This window comes from Haemaphysalis longicornis, unplaced genomic scaffold, assembly GCF_048455015.1.
Source record: "Haemaphysalis longicornis isolate Haplotype H1 unplaced genomic scaffold, Haemaphysalis longicornis Haplotype H1 scaffold_8, whole genome shotgun sequence".
Lineage (NCBI taxonomy): Eukaryota > Metazoa > Arthropoda > Arachnida > Ixodida > Ixodidae > Haemaphysalis > Haemaphysalis longicornis.
In genome coordinates this window covers 154,339,548-154,364,839 of record NW_027526445.1, presented here as the reverse complement: position 1 = coordinate 154,364,839, position 25,292 = coordinate 154,339,548, and the positions used below count along the sequence as shown (strand labels likewise).

Sequence of the window (25,292 nt, the reverse complement as noted above, 5' to 3'; positions counted from 1 at the left end):
TCGAAAAACAAAATAAAAAGGGACGCGCAGCTTGTGCGTGTGGTTACTAAAATGGTCATTACTTGATTTCGCTCCGCATTCGTACACAACGATAGCTAAGCGCCCCCCTACCCTCCCCCCACCTGTCTTTGAAAATATCAGTACATTTCGCATCTAGTTGGTCTAGTGAGTCCTACCGGTTTAAGTTAAGACGAACGTCTCTAGCATTTCCGAAGCTGCCATGGTTTTTTTTTTTTTTTATTCCCGTACGAGTTCTTCTGTTTCTTCCGGACTTGCAGACCATTTATTTTTCCGTGGTTTCATTAACTTTCCTGGATCCTTGCTATAAGACAGGAGCGGCACACATTTCCCGACGCAAAGCCTTGTAATATACTTAACATTTTCGCGTGGCTTATACTCCTATAAAAGGCGCAAGTTATTGCGAGGTATTGGTTAATCACATCCCCGAAACATATTTTTCTACGACGTATATATTTTCGAAACAAAGCTGCATTCGTTGTCCGCGCTGCAAAACGAAACCAACCTCTCACTGTGCCAATATTAGGTCTAAACAAGGCGACAATAGACTGCACTTGTGCCTGGCGTATTCAATGGTGAGAGTGGTGATACGCTGCTGCCGTCGCCGACGGCCGTAAGAGCGGCGAAGAAGCGCGCAGTTCCGCGTCCCCGGATAGCTCTTGTTGTCGTTCGAGCACTCTATCAGGACCCAGCTGTTTTTTGAAGTGCCCTAAACGTACTATTTGCTTACAGACATCACCATGACAAGTCGTTTAGGGCGCGGAAAGGCAAAAAGAAGCGAAAGAGAACCAGAACACTGCATGATCCGCTATCAGCTGCGCAGCAGTCATCCCGATTCCTGTAAGCGCCACGGAGAAGCTGCGGCAGGCGGCGCAGCGATCGCAAAGCTCGAGGCGTATAATATGCGAGGTATTTCCTTTGTGTGCAGCATCACCGCAATGCGCGTTGGGACGTGATGCCCCCACAGCAGTAATCGTGACTAAGCCACTGTTATCCCACTGACAGCGCTTATTTTGCACACACAGCTCAACAATATACCAACCTGAAAAAATGTATGCGGCAAGTCGTCTAGTTACGTAGTCAGCTGGGTAAGTTCTTTTGCATAAACAAATGTGTAATGTTGCTTGAGTAGTAGCTTTGGTCCAACCTTTTATGTATGAAATATGCGGGCCATACGCGGGGATATATTTTTTTTTCTTCGTCGACGGAAAGTGGGTGGGTGGGTTATATGCAGGGGCGGGTTATACGCGCGAGAATACGGTATCTGGGGACTGTCCGCGGTGAGTCCGAGACTGCAACTCGAAGGGCCCCAGTGTCTCATGTGGCTCATCTCCGACACCGAACGCGCATTGTTTGTGGTCAGCCGCTCTCTGTGGAGCCCCGCGGTCGCTTATCGTCGCAATGCCGGGACCGTCCACGCCGCGGGGCCTTTTGTAATCTCCGCCGGCGGTGGGTGGTGGTAAAAACATTTATTATGTATGTCGCGCGTGCGTGCACTGCGGTGGCCCAGAAACCGCGCGGGGCGGCGTTTATCTGCTTGCTTTGGTGACGCAACCCAGACGACCGCGCGCGTCTGGCCGGAAGGCAGCGGCGGCCGCGCCGACGGCACCAGGGCCGTGTGCACGTAACAACAAGGCGTGTTGTTTGCGCCTGGACTCTGTCCTCCGCGTCGCTGCTGTGGCCATATATATTGCTACGCGTTGGCAGGAGAACTGAGGCGAACAGTGGTAGATGGGGCGGTAACTTCATGTGTCCATGATTGCCCGAACACCGGCGGTATGCTCCGTTCGGTTCGTCGTCTTCTTCTATAAGTAGGGGTAACATGGCACAGTGAGCTGCTGCTAACTTATTCCTTCTCGCAGCAATATTACGTATGTATGTATGTATGTATGTATGTATGTATGTATGTATAGGAGAAAGGCCGGTCTCCGGCCGTAACTTACAATAAATCTTGTTTTTCACAGGGACTATTCAATCGTGTAGGTGACCGAATAGCCGGGAGTGTTTTCTCTGAACTGCACACACACACAAACACGCGCGCACACACATACCTATATAAATATATATATATATATATATATGTGTGTGTGTGTGTGTGTGTGGGGAGAGAGAGAGAGAGAGAGAGAGAGAGAGAGAGAGAGAGAGAGAGAGAGAGAGAGAGAGAGAGTTTTGCGAGGCGTCCATTGCACGTTATTTAAGTATCCACTCCTGGTCGTGTTTTTCCTTTCATGAAGCCAGCCTTTGTGCAGTGTGCGCGTGCCTTACCTGCCACTGAAGCACACCCTACAGGCCTCTTTTACTTGAAGTGTGTATCTATGCGTATGTGTGTGGGGGGGAAGAGTGGGGGGGGGTGACACAGTGCCAAACGCGGGTGTTGTCTCGCACTCCACTGGACAGCACTGAGAGGCGGCGTTTGATGGTTTCGATGAATATCGGGATCATTTCGCGGAGGGAGAGAGAGGGAAGAAATGGCACTCTATATAATTAATTACGAAGGCGGTTATTTCTCACTCTCGCTTACCGCTTCGACTTTCGTCGCCGATTCAGTCTTCGTTTGTGCAAAAATTTCATTTCCACGTGCCGACGAAGCACTTGAGCAGCGAAGGAGCGGAGCGGAGCTACTTTTCTTGTGAAGGTCTACGAATGATTGGTATTTTTAACACGAAAGTGTTTTATTCCCGGATACACGAATCTTCCGCCGACCTCATATCCGTCACGGAAGTGACGCCTGTACAACAAAGCAAGCGGCCTGTAAAGGGTGCACCCTTGCAAACAGGGTCTTCTTGCGGGAAAGCAACCTTTGGAACCAAAGAGTACGTTATACTTAGGGTTGTTCGTTTTCGGGTTTTATATCTTAACACGGAAGTGTTTTATGCCGGGATGCACCAAGATTTCGCTGACGTCATATCCGTCACGGAAATGACGCCAGTACACCTTTGCCGAAGCGACCCTGCAGCAGGACATCGCTCAAGACAGACGCACAAGACAGCCGCCGACCCGCAATTCGTGCTCAGCTTCAGATTTCGCTGCACATTTCACTTTCGTGTTTTACCCATTCCTATGACAGATAAATCAACCACAGTTTTCTTAATTTTTTTATCTGGCACCTGTTTTTCGTCTCCTCCAGCAAACAAAACAAAAAAATATGCGCCAACATGATGTGACGGGGTAACAGATAAACAAGCCATATAGATTTAGTCTTTGTCAAATTTTTTTTAGTCCACGCCAAAGTTTTCTGGACCGCACAAAATTCTAAACAGTAGTATAACGCTTAACTGTGACCAAATTATTTTATGGCAGTAGAAAAGTAAGGTGTTTTCTGGCTTTGTGGCATAAAATGTTTCAGCCTCGCTCGAGAGGTAAGCCTGTACTTTGAAGTTTTTGTGGCCTACGCGCTTCTGGCATGGCCTATAAAATTTTGACGAAGACTGTACGTCTTTTTTTTTTTTTTTTCTCTAGATACCGGTCAGAGTGGGGGGTAGTATAATCGCGCTTTGCGTGGAACAGCCGCCACAACTGATCGCGCAAAATGTAGCGTGTGGTCAGACGCTTCATATCTTTGCGCTTATCAAGAGTCTGAGCGTGAGCGTCCCTCTCGGACCCACGTATGGCTGCCTTATCGCTCCATTAATGCTTGTCGGCGAAGAGGTGCCCAATGAGTTCTCCTGGACGGGTAGTATCGCTTCCGAAGCCGTTACGCAATCGATTCCGTGTAATCGCGTTTCCTGGAGTGAGCTAATACAGAACAGAAAACGAAGGTGATGTAACTGTGCTATCGCCTACCTATACGTGTAATCTTTTTAACGCGCGAAGGCGGACGACTTTTCTTTTCATTTTCCCAGTCATGCCGATGGAGTGCTTATCAGTTCGTATATTGCAGCGTTGCATGTTATAGGGAAGATGGCCGTTCACTATGTACGTTCCCCTATCACCGCCATCAGTCATGTGAGCCTTGCAGAGGCGGTAATATGATAGTTCATGTATGGGATAATCGTCATCATCAGCAGCAGCAGCCTTTCATGTCACTCCCATAGACTGTTAACTGCTCCCATCCGTCAATGGCGGAATCCGTTCTTTGCCCCGGATTCACTTATTCGTCCTTCCATCGTGTTGTACCCTCCTCTACTTCTAGATCCATTTTCGATAACCTATAATTTGTTTGTGTTAAATATAACGATGATTTAGTGTAAGCAGCGAAATATTTTCCCTCTAATGATCGTTGCCGTTATGTCCTGTCTTTTCGGTTTTTTTTTTTCTTTTTTTCTTTTTCTCTTCTGAGTGGTTGTTCCCTATAGTTTTTTTTTTAAGTAATCTTGTGCCCCTAGGCCCGCGTGCGCTTTCGCCCTTGGGACCTCCTGCAGCGTTTTTACTGGTGTGTCCTTTTTACACACTTTGGAGAAATAAAATCCCATTCAATCCATTTTGTCAGAGCGGGCGGATGCTACGAAGCAACGCCGGCGCTCTATGGTCGTATTACATTGGAGTAATCGTCAAAGGTCAATTTTCTGTTTTAGGGGGCGAAGCACCTTAAGGCCGAGGATTGTCCTGCGTCCGGCGTCCGTGATCACGGCACAGCACCGTGTAAATCGAAACATCTCTGAACAAAAGGTTCACAAAAAGTTAACAAGAACAAAATAAAAGGTTCGCAAAAAAGGTTAGAGAGAGAGAGAGAGAGAGAGAGAGAGAGAGAGAGAGAGAGAGAGAGAGAGAGAGAGAGAGAGAGAGAGAGAGAGAGATGGGGGAGAGAGATGGGGGGAGAGGGGAGGGAGGGAGACGCACAGCACCGTGTAAATCGAAACATTTGTGAACAGAAGGTTCACAAAACGTTAGAGAGAGAGAGAGAGAGAGAGAGAGAGAGAGAGAGAGAGAGAGAGAGAGAGAGAGAGAGCCGTGCTGCGCATGCGTGAGGAGCATTGGATTGGCATAAATTGGATTTTGATTGGATTGGGTTGGATTGCAATGGATTGGAGTGGATTGGATTAAATTGAATTGTATTGGGTTGTATTGGAAATCGTTTTAGCAGCAGTGAGCACTCTCACGGGTGATTTACGGTAAGAACGATCCCCAGTGCTTCGCCCACTCGTCATGATTCACTTCGTGGAGATGCGTAATTTTTCTTTCTATTTCCCCAGCTCTCTTTTATCGAACACAAGTGTACTTATTCTGACTTCTTTTTTCTCCTTCTCCTCTCGGCTGCAGTGGTGGTGACGGTCGACAACCAACCTGTGCGGCTGCAGCTGTGCGACACGGCGGGTCAGGTGAGTTTGTTCGCCCGTGCGCTCGTACGCATGCACGCGCGACTTTTGTACCTTATTCGCCCTGCTCTCGTCTCTCATCACGCTTTGGCGTGTAAGTCGGTCCTGGTGTATACTCTGAGGCCCACGACGGACAGACCCTTCTTGCCTTTCTTGCCTATCGAAAAGGGGGGGGGGGGGGGGGGCGCAGTGTGTGTGTGTGTGTGTGTGTGTGTGTGTGTGTGTTTCCGCCAAGTTAAACAACACTTAAATACATACGAAGTTAGCACGCAACGGGCAGGGCACACGAAAGAGTACGGCTGGGACTGGTTCCTACGGCCCGCCTTTGTTCTTGTCCGTTATTCTTCCTTCGGGTAGTCATTCCGTTTCGCGCAAACTCTTTTTGTGCGTGTTCGAGGTGAGCCTGGCGGTTTAGCATCAAGTGTTATTAAACAACACTCCTCACCTGTACCGTGCTCTTCCTGTTTCCTTCCTGGAAACATGCGTAATACAAGCTGTATGTCGGATATTATTGTGCGCGTGACGAGCGCCGAAACACAGCTGCGGCGAAGTCGTGGGCAAGGCTATAACTTCGAAGCAAAGCCGACAGCGTCCACTGACGCAAACGATGACGTCACCATGCGTCCGTTCCCGGCGTGCACATGTCTGTCACGTGACCGCGGAGACTCGCTGAAGAGTCTGTATCAAAGCACCCCGAGGATGACGCAAAATCATTGGCTCGAATGAAGATCGTCGACGGCAGATGCTTCACTTCAATGCGACACTCCCGGAAGTCACGGCTCCCGGATTAGTGACGTTAGTGTAGCGCGGCGAAGCGCGCTGCAGAACTATAGCGGGTTCCGTGGTTGAAAACGGACGGAAGGTTCACGTGAACACTGCAAAAGCGTTTAATAAGCGAGGCTCAATCGAAAACTTTCGCTCAAGTGTAAATTCACTTGGCAATATTTGCCACTTTTATTTGAAGTATGGACATACAGGAATATTGTGCAGATTATCGATGTGTGTCAACGTCGTAAGGGCGGGCATTTCGGGCGCCCGGTGGCGCTGGATATTTGAGAATGTGTTACTTTCTTATCGTGTCCTATCCAGAAGGTCTAGAACGACCATGCATGCGGGGATATTCAGGAAGCTGTTGTGATGACGTGACGTCAAACCGGTGTTTCACGCACATGAAGTATTCCAACATGTTTTCGGGTCAGTGTAACTACGTCGGACTTGTCAGCGAACTGAACCTTTAGTCCACAATAGTATCGATAAGTGAATGGGTCTTACTGGTCCCTGAATGCGGTTTCTTGTGAGTGTATCGATTTTTTTAAGCGGCCCCGAAGCCATGACGATATATTGCGTAGAGGCCCAAAGAACCACACACTTGTTTGCGTGTTCTTGTTAGTGTGGTTATTTCATAACCACAGGAGTTGGTGCGTGAGAACGGAGTTGGGCTTATATTAAGGAAGCGTAGGTTAACATCCCCGATGTAGACTAGTTGGGCGCGGTATAGTCAAGACCGTCGAGCCACGCGTGCGTCATACTGGGAGTATTGCCCCAAATCCACGCATCCCGCCGGTACGTTTTCTTTGTGCGTCCTAAATTCCAGGGGATATTCATGTTTCGCGCGCGAGTTTTAGTACGTTAAATGAAACTTGTCAGGTTCGTTGTATAGCCGCCATCCGATTCAGAAGGAATCTGGCTGGTGACAGTGTTCGTTGTTTCGCGTGTCGCTCGTTTTATTTTGCTATTATCCCATCCAAATGTCACCGTATGTTGTGTATCTAGCCCGGACAAAACGCGAGAAAGCCTTTATTCGTGGTAGATGCATGCTTACGTGGCTACGCCGACAACACTATCACGTGTCACTGCAATCGCTTGCATCGATAGCCATTGCAGACTCGTATACGAGCATGCGCAGTTTGCGCGTCGCATGTAGCGCTTTGACTTTTGTGACGCCTGACCTAAACGCTCCGTCGCAACTAGTGTGCATAAGCGTTTACATGACCCGCTACTAAGGGTCCACATTTCCGAAGGTCAAGAAGATAGCAAAGGGGGGGGGCGTCTCTCGAGTGTCGAAACTTGGCCCTCTCCGAGGGCGTAGCTCCTACGGCGCATTAGGCAAACGCATTAGCCCCCCGACTGGTGTCCTAATCCGATAAGCCAAGGAGAGGCGGCTCTCCTTCTTCCGTGATTTAGTGCAGCCCGTAGCGGCACCGACGTCCGGGGATTGCCAAGACGTTCCGCGACTCCGCTCCCGCAGTACGCGAGTTGCCTCTCGAGCCGTTAGTGAGCGCCATTAAGCCACGCCTCGCCCTCGGTGGGAGAACTCGGTGTAATCCTCATCCCACGCTTGTAGTACCCCGTCCTTTCCGTCTTCCGCTGCCCCCTTGAGTTATACAAATGGCGCATTAAACAAGACGAATGCGCGGACTCGCGCTGTTGCGGCGACGCGGGGTGCGCCTCATGAAAACGCATGAACCGCGGGCTGTGTACAGTGTTGTGCATAGCTCCGCTCTGGGCTGGCAACCCCGGTTTTCGATGGCTTGACCTGATGCGGCGGGCTGTTGCTCGTGGCTATTGAATTAGTGCGGCCGTCTGAATACAGCTGTACGATTTACGTGGTCATTAGGACGCCCACTGGGCAGATAGGAACGGACGTGTGGTCGTGTGCACTGAATGGGTGTACTCTGAACACAGGTGTGCGCTCCTTCAGGAATGTATATGAGCCTCCGCAATAGCGAAGCGACTATGTAAAGGTGCAGTGATAGCGCCGTCTGTGGTTACAGAAGTAAGGGGACGAGGCCCAGACTAAGACGCGTCGTTCGACGACGGCTTGAGTGTAGACGCACCGGTGTTTCGCACAAACCCCACTGCGCTGGTTGGTTACACTGCGATTTCCTGCGCGGGTACGTTAGCGGGATGTAGCATTGAATATTCGATGGCTTCCAAAGAGAACGCATAAAAGCCAAGACGGTGGGGCCTCTGGGTATAGTACTAGCTCGTCGTAAAGGTCTGGGACATTCGCCATGTAGCGCGAATTCGTCTGTAGAACGGCTACCGTTCCTACGAAACGAGGGGAGTCCGAAACTGTCAGCGGAATAAAAGCCAAGGGGAAAAAACATTTAACTTTGGGACCTTAAAACTCACCTAGCAGTAGCGGCCGCGAGGTGCATCGTCGTGCAGCATCGAGGGATTCCGTATTTTTTTATCACCTACCGTCAAAGCATCAGAACAGAGTTGGTCTCGAGCAAGGTTGTGTAATGTTCGCCCATGTCGGAGGAGGAGGAGGAAAAAAACGTTTATTGCTCCCATTGAACGGGAAGAAAGGAGCGCGGGATGGTTGTCGGTCATCCGTGGTGGGTGGCGTCCCTAGTCCGGGATGTTTCTTTTTTTTCTGTCTAGAGCGCTATAGCGTTTGTGTGGCTAGCTAATCGCGATGGGATGACCGCATATCTGTAACCTGACGGGAACTTTGGGGTGGAGGGAGGAACTGTCATCTTTCCGTTTTACGCCTCTCCGCTACAATGGCGGACAGCCATGACTTCAGCGAATGCTATCGCATGTAAAACTGATTTACGCTGCCAGTTCAAACGGCTAGTTCTCTGTCCCGATTCTGCCTCCTCTTTAAATTGTTTTAGCAGCGAAGCCCCTTAGGGGCTCGTGTTGCCGTCGTCGTAACCGTCCTCTCATGTAGTCACGGTACTAAAATACCGGGACACTCCTTTACGTCCCGCGCTAGAACGTAAAACGTACTAAACAAACACTCCGGGACACTTCGTTTTGACACGCCTCGCGCTAAGACGCTTCGTGCTTCTAAGACACGAGACTTTAACAGCAAAGCTGTATACCTCTACCCCCCAACGGTTTCATCTCCGTGGGCAAAAACGCCAAGGCGCCAAGAATACGCTTATGCACTGCATGCTTCGCCCCTCCGCAGAATTCACGTTAGTGGAGATGGGCCGAAATTTTTTTGTTGTTGTTATAGCAGTGGGAGAAATGGTCACGAGAGTACCTAGTCCGTTTAAATACCTGCCTTCTTGCGCTGAGAAGGTCACTGTCACTTAGCAGGTCACTGCCAGAAGCACTTGTGCGTACAAGTAATGTCTCTGCGCTTGCCCTGGGTGACTGCTTGCCTCCTCTCTCTCTCTTCCTTTGGGAATTCGTACGTTCGTTGACTCCGAACTTCATTTGGAGAGCGGTGACAAACCGCACCGGTTGCGCCTTCCGGCTGGTTGACCGCACTCTGCTAGCGTCGAGATTAGCGACTCATTAGCGGGTTCCCCTTTTCGCTGTTAATGTGGCCCAAACAACGAACGGACGCTCTTCCTCCGCTACCCTTTCCCTCGTGTTTGTTTTCTTTCTTCGTTTTCTTCGCGTGCCCAGGGCGCGCTAATGCGCCTGCTGCCGCCGGCTGTGGCTATTTAAGACGGTGGTGCCTGCGCGAAATCGTCGCTGGAAGCCGCGGGAGGAGGATGGGGGCCGCGAAGATGACTGGAAGAGGAGGAAGAGAGCGGCCTTTCTCCTCCACCGGCGTGCCGCTGCCGAGTGCGGCTGATGCTGCTCGTCGGCCGCAATTACGTTGCCTCCTGCGCAGGGGGTGCAATGACCTGGCACCACGGGGCGGATGGCCGAAACAGCGTTGAGCGGACCGTTTTGTTCGCGCCTGGCGTCCGTCGGCGTCTTCTAGCGTCGACGTGAAGCAGACGTTGGATTGGGCCAAATACCAAAAACCTTGGTTGGTTTCTCTGTCATGGGAATCGGTAAAACACGAAAGTGAAATGTGCAGCGAAATTTGCAGCTGAGCATGATTTTCGGGTCGGCGGCTGTCTTGAGGGTGTGCTTGGCGAGCGACGTCCTGCTGGCGGGTCGCTTCGGCAAAGGTGTACTGGCGTCATTTCCGTGAGGGGATATGACGTCAGCAAAATCCTGGTGTATACCGGCATAAAGCACTGTCGTGCTTAAATATAAAACCCGAAAACAAACAATCCTATAATGTACTCTTTAGTACTAAAGGTTGCTTCCCTGCAAGAAGACCCTGTGTGCAGGGGTGCACCCTTTACAGGCCGCTTGCTCCGTTGTACTGGCGTCACTTCCGTGACGGATATGACGTCGGTGCAATCTTTGTGTGTCTGGGAATAAAACACTTTCTCGTTAAAATGAAAGAGCCAATATGACCAATCTGGTAGTTTTTAGCTGACAAAGCAATCCGGCATATATTGGTGGGGTAAATTGTGCTCTCCAACGTTTTTCGCGTTGCCACCAGGAGACGCGGACGGCCGCCAGACGCGAGCAAAACGCTCCGCGCATGTGGCTGCCGCTTTAGGGCGGCTTGTGTTCCAGAATGTGGAGGGGACCTCGTCGCCGAGCCGTTGTTTTGATCGTTGAATTAGGTGTACGTCTCGCTCCGAGCAAGCATGTGCCTGCACGTCGTTCTTACGGCACGGCGCATTATCATCTTCATCAGCATCATCCTTATCCGCCCTATATAAACAGAAGGTGATCCTGAATACGGAGACAATATTAGTTCCACTTATCGTGAGAGGTGGAATGGCCGATGAGTAGAAGAGCAAACTGTAATGACATGCGGTTGTCTATATAGAAGAAGTAAATCTCCATACCTCTCGTCACCGATCGCAGTGAGACGGGGAACTTGTGCTCCGTCTCCGTAGCAGTGACAACTCTCTCTCTCTCTCTCTCTCTCTCTCTCTCTCTCTCTCTCTCTCTCTCTCTCTCTCTCTCTCTCTCTCTCTCTCTCTCTCTCTCTCTCTCTCCTCTCTCTCTCTCAACATCTCAGTGGTTCAGCTATGTGGACTATACTCGGGGGAAAACTTAAAGGAGCACTGACACGAAATTTTGATGTTACACTTTTATTGCTTTTATCGATGCTTAATGGTCTGGCGAACCTGAAACAGCACTTCAAATACTTCAGCGCGCGATAGTTAATTACATTGAACGGCCTGAAAATCGTTTGTTTCAAATTCCCGCGCTTTCATCCCGAACGGCGCATATGACAGCCTCCCAGTTTGACCTCACCGCTTTGTGCGGAAGTCACCGGCGCCCGCTTGAGAGGGTGTTGCGCACGCTCGCCGCTCGTGGGGTCGGGCGCGTGAAGTGACGTCACGAGTTTTTCACGAGCGCTGTCGCGTCGCTTTTTTTTCCTCTCCTGGAGTGATGTCACGCTGATGTCCATTTGCTGAGTGCCGCTCCGCGCGCTGCTCCGTCGGCGCGATAAATGCGATCCAATTGAACTATGTTCTTCGCGTCGCAGGCCGCTCATATTTCAGCCAGGGTATTCTGTTGAGTGAAGGAAGCGAACTGTGCAATAATATTAACGCCGAAAATTGGTGTCAGTGCTCCTTTAAGAACGGCACTGGAAATTGCCGCTGTGCCTTATCACCGTAGCCGGATGGTTCTTCGCGCGGCGCAAGTAGGGCGTTACTGGAAATATTTTGAACATGGCGTGAGCTGTTCCCGTGACTTTTTGAACTTAATATGCTTATAAACGACTCCAGTGACGACAAGCAAACTGCGTGAGACAAGGCAGACGATATCACTCATTCATAGCAAACCCCTTTCAAAACGCGCGCGCACTGACGTCACGGGTCCGGCGCTTTGGCGGAGTGATACACTACATGAGGTGGTGCCGTTCTTGAGTTGTAACCGAGTATAGTTGATATGTCGGCCTCATGGCAGGAAGTGACGTGAAATAGAAGCCGCAAGGTTCGTGATTTGCGTCTGTATGCCTTGTCTCTCCAGCTTGGAACGGGAGAAAGTTCATTATACCGAAAATTCGTTGAACCGAAACGAGCTGTGTGAAGCAGCTCGGTGTCGGCGAAAAAAAAAACGTCGAGGGTTGATTCCTGTGCTTACCGCTTATGCGGTGTATTCTTCCAAGTGAAAGGGGAGGGAGGAGGCTCGTTAAATTCACCGGTTATGATCAGGAAGTCGTCGACATCGATGATCTGCCTTCCCTCTCCGCACAAGAAGCTGCCCGCCTGCAGGAGACTGGACCCAAACATTAAGCGGATTAGCCACACTTCAGGCGCATGGGTGTGTATACACAACAGCGAACGTGACCGCAAAGAGCCTTCATATGCCGGAAGATGATCTTCGCTTCCCCGCTAATGCTCCCAAGTATCTCCGGCGTCGCATTTTCAAAGACGAATTAATTTCCCGGAAATTGCGCAGGCGGAGTGAATTCCGGTCGTTAACGCTCATCTACACTTCACCTTCACTCCTCTGCAACCCCCCCCCCCCCCCCCCCCCCCCCCCCCCCGTTTTTTTTTTTTTTTTTTTACCTTTCCTTGGTCCCCGCCTAGCGGCGTATACACTGATGGCGTTCGCGCTACATCAAAATTCTTTTTTTTTTCTTTCGTTGTTCCGGGATTGCCGCGGTGTCCATTAGCTCCCACTTTCGTAAGAGCTCGGACAACGCCGCGGAATGCTCCACAAGAATGCGAGGCTATGCTATGCGTGCCTGAGGCTGTGTGGAGGGAAGTTGCCGGCGATGAAGGAGAACGGCCTGCAGGATGCGATGACAATTACTGCAGGCTCGGGGCGGAGAAAATGGCAGGCCGTTGCGCACGACGCCGGGTTCCTCAGGGTCCTTTGTGAATGTAAGCTCCCAGTAATGTATAGACAACGTTGAAAAAAAAAAAAAAAAAAAGGTGGAATTTTTGTGGTAACTTGAACTGCGCATGCTTGCACTTTGTCCAACGTGTGCGTCAGCGTGTATCGTGTGTCTTTTCACGTGTATCGACCCTATTTTTATTTTTTCTCACAGAGCATATACGTGCCGCGTTTCGCTAATAAGTAAGTGTTATAATTACTTATTAGAAACGTGTAAGACGTGTTTTATTGACTTTGGCAAGATGATTACCCGAGCTTATATATTGTGTACTTGTTTTTTGTTTTTTGCTTTTCCTCACTATTTCTTTAATTCTCTTACAAAAATGTAACCCCCTTACTCAATGCTCTTCAATGGGCCTGTAAGGTATAATAAATAAATAAATAAATAAATAAGTTCTTAGTGTATTCTCTTCTTGTGTTGCCGGAGTCAGCAACTATACGGAAGTTAGAGCACCCCGTTGGTCACTTCGTAGCCCTCACGACCGATAACGAGTTTTCTATGATGTGTTCGTCTCTTGTCAGAAGCAGTCAGCAGTTGTGTGGATCCCGTTCTACGTTTGGCGAATTTCCCTGCGAGTTCGCAGCTGCGGCGACGCTGGTGCGGCAAACCGAACTATTTTCATTGCTGCCGAAGCTACGAAAGTAGTCCATTTTGCCCACTTTCGTAGCTTGGGCAGCGACTAAAGTAGATCGTTTTGCCGCACGAACGGCGCCGAAATTGCGAATTCGCGAGGAAATTCGCACCATGTAGAACAAGCTTGATGCGATAACATTTCTGTTAGTCGTACCAGAGTCCTTCAAAGCTTTTTGAACGGTATTAAGGGACTCTGGTCGTACCTAGCCATCGTGGTCTGATGTAAACTTACGGATATGTTGCCATACAGTGGGGATGTACGATAGCGAGTTCGGGTGCCATACAGTGGGGATGATAGCGAGTTCAGGATCCAGTCCAGGCGTTTCTGTTAAGATAAGTTAAATTCTTCGGGGTGTACTTGTTTCCGCGCTTTTAAGGCTAAAGCATTATGCCTTCCTCTGGCGATGTTTACCAAATATTTTTACTCCTACACCGTGTTCGCGCCTCTTTCTTTGCGTCCGTTTCTCCGTATTTCGGCGCCAGTTTTGAAATTCTACAGGCAGATCAGCGACACTTGCAGCTTCCCCACAATCGGTGTTCTCTCCGCAGTGGATGCGCACCGGTTATGCCCACGGGCCGTCAAGTTCAACTGTCGCGCGGCACGCACTAGGCTCAGCTTTGTTCGGCCGCTGGCATCGTGCAGAGGTAGCGCGAGGGTCACGCGCTCGGCTCTAATTCCAGAGAGTTGGGTTCAGTTCCCACCCGAAGGCAAATGTGAGAATTCTTTGTGGCGACCGCATCCTCGATTCCCGCCCAGAGCGGGCAGCCAGCCTGCTTCTCTCCTCGGCTGAGTGGAAGGCTTGCAAGCAGACAGCCAGCCAGACGCTGACCGGTCGGGCTGCATACGTTTGTATTTGGTTCAGCCTAATCAACACCCCCTTGAAGGGATGCGCGAGGCCTTGATGTCGTAATCTAGGAGCCCACCTTACTGATGTGGCTCGCCAGATTGCTAACGGAAAACATGATAAGGCATAAGCCATACGTTGTGTCTGAGCAGCCAATCGCATGACAGAGCTAGTACGCGAGGTGCGTGCGGGGGGCATACTTCTCGGAGCGGTGTCGGCCGAACTTGCGGGCCAGCGCCACGCAGTCTGGAAGGAACGTGAAGCCCCCCGCGGCGCTTGGACTTCTCTCTCTCTCTCTCTACCTCGCCCGTGCCTTGGCCGGCTGCTGCTTGCGACGGCCTCGTTTCGAGTTTTCGTTTTCCCTTTGTTTTTACCCCGCGGTTGCGGCGATGCGGACGGCAAGGTCAACCACTGTTCGTTCCTTGGTCTCTCTCTCTCTCTCTCTCTCTCTCTCTCTCTCTCTCTCTCTCTCTCTCTCTCTCTCTCCATTTTGGGGTTGTAAGTGTTTGTTGCTGTAAGCTTATTGCACATTTGCGGTGTGCATCTCCGTACCTTGCTGCCATCCTGATATCAGGTCGAGCCGGCTGAAACGCCACTGCCACTCGCGCCAAAAGACCGCATTCGTTTGTCTATGTGTACCGAAACCCAGAGCATAAGGTTTCCAACTAAAACCTTACCTAGTAAATGGGAATGCGTATAATTAGCGATAAATGCAACAGAAACAGCGATAGTTTGAGAACTGTAGTTCCAGATCGGTGCAAAGGTGAAGTTGTAGCATGACCTGTTATACAGTCGAATCTGGTTAGTTTTAACTTTAGGTTTATTCGAACTAATTTTTTTCGCCCTCCAACACAGTGTGCTGATACAGTTTCACACTAATATGCACTAGGGGGTATCCGGCACCGGCGTCTATGGTAGCCGCGCTTCAACATGAAAGGGCCGTTATCTAGCGTGGAGAAGCGTTCCACCGTTACTTGGCGTGGCTCGCCATTAAGCTCAAAAGTTGGTTTCCGTGTCAGAAATTTTTAAAACCTTAACGAACAGCTGGTCATCGATTGTTCCCTCACCATTGTTTACGTGCATTATTGTGATCTGCTTGCGCAACTTAAATTTGTCGGTCTTCATTCGAGGCCTGTCCGATCACTGAACGTATCTCAACTAGGAGAAGGTTCTCTCGACAACACAGCTTCCATTAGTTGGGCACAACAATGTCAGGGTAGCATTTGCCACCCTGAGGTCGCGGCTGGTATGGTCGTTCCACTACTCAATGAGTTCCGGGAAGGTGTGTTTGTGGGGCTTGCTTACAGCAAGTATACTGGTTGGGAACGGCGGAACGTCAGACGACAGTCGTGCAGATCCCTCCTTTGAAAAGGTCCATTCGGGAAGAGGTCGGGTTAAACCCGAATCTTCCGATACAAGTTGGGGGTGCAAGAACCCCGATTTTACCCGAAAACGAACAACCCTACGTATGATAAACGCTTCTCTATAGTCGATCTGTTCTACCGGTCCTCCGTTCCTCTCTGCCGGTCTGACTTCAAACTTGACGTTATCGCCCACTTATTTTTTTTCTCTCGGTGGCTGGTGGTGCATTTTGCGCGATGATAACGAAAATTTTCGGCACGAAACTAGCGTACCCGCTTTCCTGCTCTCACGCGACCCCCTCGTGGTCGAGCCGTAGACACAAAAAAATGAGAAAGCCGGAAAAGTGGCCTCTTCTTTTTTCTTCCGCTGCCTCGGATGGATGGATACCTTTGGCTTTGTGCGAACTTCTCGCCGAGTCGGCGTGCAAGGAGGCGTATCCGCTCAAGCGTAGCCGCGGCGTCCTTTCAGGCGTGTGGTCCTTGGAGGGAAAAGATGAGGCACTTTTGTCATCGTTCCGATGCGTGCCTCTGCCCAGTGCGGCCTGCCGCCGCCCGCCGTCTACTGCACTCTCGCTAACGCCCCCTGTACTGTTTTTTTTTTTTTTTTTCATCTTCTTTTTTGGTTTTCTTGTTGTCTGTCGTCGCGAACCGGGAAGCGCCGTGGTCGTCGGTACCCCCTCTTCCCTAGGCGTTGCCTGCGCAAATGTTTGAGCTACCTGCGATTGCTTTGACTGTCAGTGTAGGTTTTTTTTTTTTTTTCGGCCCCTCTTTCGTTCGTCCCAGTTCTATTGTTGAAGCTTCACAGTCGTAGGTCCGCGTATAACTCCGCGTTTTCTTCGTGCTAGCGAAATTTCGGTTGAATAATTTTCGGCAGGGCTCCGTCGTGTTTCGATTTGACTACTGCGGTCGCGTCGTTTTATATTCCACCTGTCTTAGTTATGGCCACGTGACCCATTTTGCGAATATTGTTCCAGCTTGATCAAACTCGGGCCATTTTCGGGTCGACCAATGACATGACATTGGCTCCGCGGAGAAACATTTGCTCCTCGGAGAAAAAGTTATGTAGTAAACTTGCATTCGTACGGCCACTGACTTCAGCGGCCGTACAGGAAGCGACATCATTGATGACGTCACTTCTAGTGTTGACGCTGTCAGCTCTCCCGGGATCAGGAAAGTGTGCGTGGCGATAGTAAAAGACAGCGAAGTGTTCATGCTCGCTCCGAAAACCGTGGTTGAAGCATCGTGCGAAGTGTCGTTATTTACGGCGTCTCATCTTCTGGTGTTGATGTCACTATCAATGATGACGTCGCTTCCGGGCTTATGAAAGGGCTTTATAGTACACGCGTTTATAGTGAAGGGCAGGACATGCGTTCGTTCTCGCAAGTGAAGGTATGCCTGAAACCGTAGTGCAAAATGATGTCACTTTTCATGCCACTTCCGGTATGGTCATCACTTCCAGCCTCATAAAAATCCGCGCGTCTTCACGGCGAAGGACGGGACAGAGTTTGTGTTTGCAAGACAGTATACGCTAAAACAGTTGTTCGAAGTGATACCATATGTGACGTCATTTCCGGTTGTGGCCGCCACCACCATCGGTGGTGACGTCACCTCCAGGCTAACGAGACCGCGCGGTTATATAGTTGACTACGGGAAAACTGTATGTATTTTCCAGACAAAAAAAAAAAACGAGCTGGTTCCAAACCTGGGGAGCGGCGAAGCATGCAGTGTATAAGTGTATTCAAAAAAGACCTTGTAAGTATCTCTAAGTAAGGATTGTAAGTATCTTGTAAGTATGTCACACGGCGCGCCCTGGTATACGCGACATCTCAATTACGAAGACGGAGGGGAAGTTAAAATCGAAATGGAGAACTGCAGATTTTACAGTTAAAGCGAGTACGGGGCGAAATCGAAGCAGGCAAGCAAGCGCGAACGAAAAGCGAGCGTCCCGGTGTGTTCTTTTAGTATACGTGCTTTTGCCCACGTAGATGAAACGTTCTATCGCTGGGCGTTGGAAAACGAGTGTCATCCCGGTGTTTTAGTACCGTGACCACATGAGAATACGACGACGGGAAACGACGACGACATGAGACGCCGACAACCCGAACTCCTTAGGTGCTTCGTGCCTAAATAAGATCGGCTGTAAAGGACTTCAGAAGTACGGAATCCGCTCGTGATCGTTCGGGAGAAATCGGCGGTCCGGCAAGGCGTTTTCACCGAACGAGTCGGTCGTGCACTACGTGCTCGGGCGGTATACTGCCGAGGAGATGGAGGAGGGTAGACGGCCGTGTGTCATCATTCTTCGCGGCAGATCGAGCGCAGCGTTTTTTTTTTCCCGCCGAACGAGCTGACTCTTCTTTGCTCTGGCCGAATATCGGGTCGCTGCGCTGCCGCCGTGTGTTCGCCCCGTGGGTCGCTGATCCCGGCTGCGGGTAATCCTCCCTTTGCTCAGCCTCTTCCCTCCTCTTTGCGTATAGGACTAGTTTGGCAGGGTAGGCCTGCGCGGCTTGATTTATACGCCTGTACGCCCCAGGTACACGCGCAGGGTTGTTATCATGCGCCGCTTGGTTTCCTTCCTTCCTCTTTTTCGAGAATCCGTTTGCTTATACAACGCCGCCTGTATTAACATTGCCTGACGCGTCGCGCGCTTTTCAATGGGAAGGGTAGGGACGCTTAGTTCAGGCACTGATCCGCTATGTGGCGCGTGCCGGCGGACATCTCGTCTTACGTCACTGCTCGCGAGTCGCGAACGCTGCACCCACTTCTACGACGTGTGTCTGTCAGCTTGCCTGTTGGGCTTCAAGGGCCGTTTCGCTTACATCTTAGCCGCGACGGGGCGCTAGTTCTATGGCGCACGGGGGATCTCGTTCAACGTGTCGCTCGCTTCATACTTGCTGCAGTTTGCGAAAGATAAAGACGGAGGTGAACTGAAATAGTGTAAGAACATACTGATTGTCGGGTAGGCATATAGTTAACAGAAAAATGATATTTTCTGCTGGGGCAGCCATTATTTTACTGATATTTTTTTTTCTGGAGTATTTAGAGAAGAAAAACTTGCGTGCGCGTTTTTTGTTCAGGCGCTCACTTCTACGATTACTTTCCAATAATATCACGTGCTTGTAAACTTCATAAAATTATAGGAAACAAAAGGATAAGCAGCTGGGATCCCGCCACGCTGTCCGGGCGCTTCTACGGTACAGTCCTCAATTTTAGAAGTGCGTACCGATGCGGAGTGCGAACAGCGGGGTCAAAACAATACCTAAATGCGGAGGGGATAGAGGTGGGATGCCCCACTCAGAAAATTTCAGGGCCTCTGATCCGGGTAGATAAGCGCGCAAAGCCAGCATCAGCCTGCGGCAGCGCAAGGGATTTTGCTTCGTGACAAAGGAAGTTGTATCAGTGACAGACCAAGACAGACAGGCATAGTGAAAAATAAGAAGGCGTAGGAGCGCCACCTCGGGAACGCTAAACAAACTTTCCACTATTTTGCATAGTTTCCGAGATGCGGCGCTGGCTGGCGGACACGAAAGCACGTTGGAAGGCTACGGAGCGGGGAAGGGTAGGAGAGAGCAACAGGAGAGTGGCTGTTTGGCCATTTTTCGCTCACGCGTTAGGCACTGTTTATACAGGCGGCGTTGGCTTATACGTCAAGCGTGCGTTGTTCATGCACGCATGAACCGTGTCTTTTTGGCTCCGTCGGCCGCCGCCGCCCCGCCGCGACTTGCGCCTCGTTGACTCCGTGATTTTCCCTCCTTATCTCCCTCGAAGTGGATGGAACACAAAAAAAAAGAAAGTCCGGTAGCCAACTTGGCCTCAGAAATAAGCAGGACACGACCCTCGCTCGGCCAGACGTTGGTTTAGAAAGTAGTTTGCTAGTTGTCGTCCGTCTTGCGTGCTCTTGAAATGTTTCGTTTTGTTTGCGTAGTGCGAGTGTCCGGAACCGTAATTAGAAAATCAAATAAAAGATCAACGAAATCAATCATCCCGATCGAGCACCATTCAGGTGAGGTTATTAGCGCGAATTGAGCGCTGAGTGCGAGGTACGAGGTGGTTCGACTCCAGGGTGCGGTATTCGTATACCTTTCGCTGTAAGCGCAGTGTAAAGATGAGGGTACGAAATAATTATTTATTAAACAATCAATTGATTAGTTGAGTAATGCTAATCTACATAAGTTAGTGTCCGCTAAAATTACTTGGTGATAAAAAAATATCCTGGGCCATCTCCATTAACCTGACACCTGGGAAAGGGCGAAGCATGCAGTGTACAAGTGTATTCTTGGCGCCTTGGCGTTTTTGACAACGGAGATGAAACCGTTGGTGGTAGAGGTATACAGCTATGCTAGCTGTAAAAGTATCTAGTCTTTGAAACACGAAGCTGTCCAGGCGTAAACGAGTGTCCGGGTGTTCTGTTTTTTTTTTTCTTTTTTTTTTCTTTTTTTTAATAAGCGCTACGAAACGCTCCAGCGGGAGGCGTAAACGAGTGTCCCGGTGTTTTTTAATATGCGTTACGAAGCGCTTCTGCGTGAGGCGTAAACGAGTGTCCCGGTGTTTGTTATTTTTTTTAGACCGTGACTACATGACACGACGGTTACGACGACGACAAGAGACGCCGACAGCCCGAGCCCCTAAGGGGCTTCGCCCCTAAAAGAAGAGTAAAGTTCGCGTGCCTGACGTTTGTGGCAGCTTAAAGGCACCGTGCAGCCATGTTTTCTGGCTTTATTTGAAAGTACTAGCATTTCATAACGCGCTCAATTCCATTTCGACACCGAAGGGCGTCGTTTTAATCAATCATGTGCAGCTTTCCCGCTCATGGCAGTCCTTTCAACAGTGATTACTCTGCAATTTTTTAGCGAAATGGAAATGTTATTTTGCACAGCTAATATTTGAGGTGAATACTTGCTTTGTGCACAGCTTCAAGTCGCGCACGTTGCGCGACTGGGTTCCTGAGCCATGGGAACTATCCCATAGAAATGCATGGGGAGTTAGATTTGACAGCGAATTACACAAAACAATATTCAGAAACCTGAAATGTTCTTTTAGCGTTTTAATCTTCACGTTATCTTCTAGCTTTATGCCAAATATCATTTTCCTAAAGTGGTTTTTCTAGGTTCCCGAGAGGTTGTAATTTTGAGCGAGAAAGCTGGGTATGAATAATTACGAATATTGAGATTTATAACGTTTACCTGTATGATGCACCAGCGATGGCGCCGTTGGGGCGGTATGAAGAGGATAGTATAGAAGTGAGCTGAATCGGTTTAGTTAGACTCGTAGCGTCTTACAGCAATACGCGCGCTTCTTCTAAACTCTCAGCGAGTATGACAGGCGCGCAGGGTCATGCGCTTAACATAGCGGATCCGGAAGTTCTGTACTTTTGTTGCAAATTGTCTAGAGGAGCAGCTTACCGAGCCATCACAACTGAATCAGTGTGTATACTACCGTGGATATGTTCAGTGGATTTCACGAAGCGTATTCCCTCAACTGTTATTAGGTTGAGGGCGTTTCTAAGTTGGCTGCGATTTCAATATTAGGAGATGGTCCCCTTGCCAAGTTGTAGGACACGGCACACTTCAGGCATAACTGTGTAGCCAGTGACGCTTACCCGACGGGCTACGCAAATATTTTTTTACCATCCGCACGGCGTATTTTACAGCTTTTGTGCTTTCATGTAATCTAGCTGTATGTTGAGTAAACAAAACGTTGGTTCTAACGAAGTCCTCCGAACAAGGAAGCGGTTCGTTGTAAGCGATACTTCGTTGGAAGCGTGGAAGATAAGTGGGAACCCTGAAGCACTTCTAGTAAAGCGATTTCGTACAACCAGTGTTTGCTGTATCAGATTTCTCCTGTAACTGCCCTCCTGAACCGTTCCGTACGGAATTATTGGAATGCGAACTTTCTACCTTTGGTGTGACACACTGCAGAAATCTAAACGGGGATATGTGCCCGCAACACGTGATAATGTAGTACGGTATTACGTTAAAACAATTTTACAGTGGTTTTATCTCTATACGACCACCAGAAACGCCAAATCATGGTCCGTATGAATTCCGTATATGCGGAGTACATAGAAAACACTGGGAAAGCACATGGTACCGTATTTCGCGCTTTAATTAGAAGAGAAACACGAAAACCGTGTCAAAGGTCTCTTTTCTGACATATCATTTGATTATTTTGTTTTTGGAAGGATAGTTTGCATTCGCTACACCTGGTTGCGTAATACAGCGTAGCCTATTTATAGTGAACCCGGTTTTAACGAAATCCCGTCCATAACGAACAAATCTTTGTTTCTCGTTACCATCTGTATACGTAGATTTTATGTCCCAAAAACGGGTATAACGAACTGATTTCCGTTTCCCAATGTGTTCGCTATAAGCGGGCTGCACTGTGCTCCGTAATAAGTCCGCGTTCCCACAATCCCCTATATACGGAACGTTTCACGAGGGTGTATTGTGACCTGAATGAAGAATCGTCTCTCCTTCGTGCGCGATTTCTGGCGTTAACTGGAACAGGGTGACTCGTCAGTCGCCCACGGCGGAGCTCGTTCGCGCTGGCGTGTTTACACCGTGTTTTTGAGCGGTGGCGTTGACTGACTGCGTGGTGGGCCCACCGAGAAAAACGCCGGGCACGGTATATACACAAGGCCGCGCAGTTTCTTTTCTCCAATCTCCGTAGGCGACAACTGCCAACAGGTGTGTGTGCGTGCGGGCCGTGCACAGGCTACATGCGCGAAAAGTGACGCGTCGGTGGCCTCGGCGAAACGCGTGCAGCTGCGGGGCCACATATTGCTCACCCCCACGCCATCGGGACGCATTCGGTCTCCCTCCTCCTCCTCCAGTGGAGCGAACTATTATCGGTGCGCTGGATGACTCAAAGCGGGCGCCCGTTTCCTTTGGCATGTTTTTGTAGCGTAAGCTACACTGGCCGAGGTTGAGCAGTTTCGCGTGGACCTTGAAGGGCCGTGCTGCGCAAGCGCTAGGGGCATTGGATCGGATTAGATTAGATTAGATTAGATTAGATTAGATTAGATTAGATTGTATTGGATTGGAAATCTATTCCAATTGGAGTACGGGTGTGTAGAGAAGTTGGTCTGCACATTCGCCGGTCTGCGCATTCCAGAGGAGTGACGTCATAGCCGCGGCAGACGCACTGTCGCCGGCGCGTGCCCAGCTGTGCGCCTCCGTTGCGCAGTAAACAAGTGTGACGCTGCGCCGGAGCCGTTTGATAGCCGTTTCGCGTGGCTCCTGGAGAGCCGTGCTGCGTATGCGCGAGGAGCAGTGACTGGACCGGACTGGATTGGATTGCATTGGATTGGATTTGAAATCGTTTTAGCTGCAGTAAGCATGATAATAAGCTAATCCTAGACAACTAGGAAACCGAAGAATAGCCAGCTGAACCATAGCTCACGCTACGTATATCCTGGCATAGCCGAGCTAAGCCACTGCTAATTTTAACAGCAGTCTCCTGTCGTCGTCGTCGTCTTCGTAATCGTCTCATGTAGTCACGGTACTAAAACACCGGGAAACTGGTTTACGCCTCGCGCTAGGACGTAACGCGTACTGAAAAATTCCCCCGCATTTCCCCGAGGGGGAGAATGTGAAAGTGCGAATGCACGGTTGTCGGCCCGCTTGCGGCGCTTGCGCTCGGCCCCCGCAGCCCACCGCCTCGCCGCCTTCTCTTCCATCGGGTTTGTAGTATCACGTGTACACCACGCAGTTATCAAGCCGCTATAACGCCGCTGAGTCGCCAACGCACGCCGCTGACGGCGTAGTTTGAATGCGTTAAAGATATAAGGCGCGTTACTGACAATATCAGCGTCGCGTCTGTGGCTTATTCGGTAGAGCGTCGGGCTGCGGCCCGCAAAGTCCTCGGATCGAAACCTGGCGCCGGATGCTGTTTCTTCTTTAAAGAGCACTGCGGACGCCGCCGACGCCGGCGGTGGATGGTTTGGGGTCGCTTATAAAGTGCATTCGCACTTAAAACACCGGGGCACTCGCTTACGCCTCGCGCTGGAGCGCTTCGTAACGTGTACTATAGAAACACCGGGACACTCGTTTGCGCCTCGCACTAGAGAGCTTCGTGCTTCAAAGACGCGAGAGTTTTTAGTTGGCAAAGACGCCAAGGCGTTAAGAATACACTTATACACGGCACGCTTCGCTCCTCCTCTTTTTTCACGTTAGCGGAGATGGCCCGGGATTTTTATCTTTCTAGCTGTCCCGTTGTAGTATATGTGGTTGTGTGGCGAACAGCAGTACAGAATGTTCTGGGGTGCGTTCGTATTCCCTGAGTAGGTGTGGCGCGCTATCGTCTATCATCTTACACCCCGTTTCAACGTTCGCGGTGCGAAATCACCGGCGGACGTATGCAGGAGTGTGCATTGGTGTGTATAGCTCCCAGACCTCGCAGTATTTAAAGGAATCACGCAAGTAAAATATAAAGTAGGTTTATTAAAGAGGTTATTTTGTCCCGGCAATACCAGCTTTATCGCAAACTTCAAACAAATAATTGAAATATTAGGGAATGCAGACAAAGCAGTGGTGACTCCACAACTAGGTTCTGGTGAAGTCTGTGATTAGTTTCTGCGATTGGCACAAGGAGGCGGGCTCGATTCCCGCCGACGCGGCCGCTTTTCCGGTGGAGGCGAAAAGCGAAAACGCCCGTGTGTTCGCACGTTAAAGATCCCCTGCAGGTGGTCGAAATTATTCAGGAGCCCTCCACTACGGCGCGCCTCATCGCCTGCGTTGCGTCGGCGCGTTAAACCCTTAAAATCAATCAATCAATCGATCAATCAATCAATCAATCAATCAATCAATCATTCAATCAATCAACCAACCAATCAATCACTGAATAAGCTTCCGGTGCCTAGTTCTTTCTCACCCGCGGTCGACGCTAGAGCCGTGATAGCGTTCTTGATAAGGTGCTGTCAACCCTGACAGCGTGAAAACATGCGCTCAATTCGAGCGCGCGTTCCCGATTGCGGTAGGCGGGGGGCAGTCAGTGTATTCTTTCAAAGGCACCAGTGCTGGCATACAACGGTATGCAGAAATAGATTAAACAAGTAGAAAAGCTGGATATTACAAAGAGCTCTGTAGTCTTTTGGCGTTATGAGCCGCTACGGTGCATACCAGAGATATGCTATCACTGGTTGACGTTGCAAACGCGTGGCGTGGCTATGGACTTTTGCGTGTAGGCATTTGTGTGAGCGCATTCTTTGCGGTATCGCGAGGGCCCTTGGCAGGCTGAAATATTTCGCATTCTAGCTCAGCTGTCTGGGCGGAAACAATGCCAACCACGTTCGCAAATAATGCTGGTTGTGTTTGCTGGCTAGCCGTGCGAGAAAATCGGCGGCTGACGACGCCCCACTTCGTAATGAACAAGCAAAAAACAGTTGAGTTAACATTAAACCAGGACAAGTGAAATTGGGTTGTATTTTCAAGCTTGTCAATTGTTTGTTTTTTAGTACCCGGGTGTTCGAAAACAAAACGCTTGTGGTTAATTTTTGGTTACATTAAAAACAGTCGTCGTGCACCCCATTATCAACAGGAATGGTGCTATTGATTGCTTTGTCGGT

The 25,292-nt window shown here is 49.9% G+C and overlaps 1 protein-coding gene across 1 annotated transcript in view; it reads left to right on the top strand.

Moving 5' to 3' along the window:
* Positions 1-25,292, top strand: part of LOC144149784 (cell division control protein 42 homolog) — a 108,813-nt gene that overhangs the window by 16,289 nt on the left and 67,232 nt on the right. Inside the window, exon 2 of the mRNA XM_077681427.1 lies at positions 5,218-5,276. Coding sequence (XP_077537553.1) covers positions 5,218-5,276 — 59 coding nt within the window. The remainder of the gene's footprint in view (positions 1-5,217; positions 5,277-25,292) is intronic.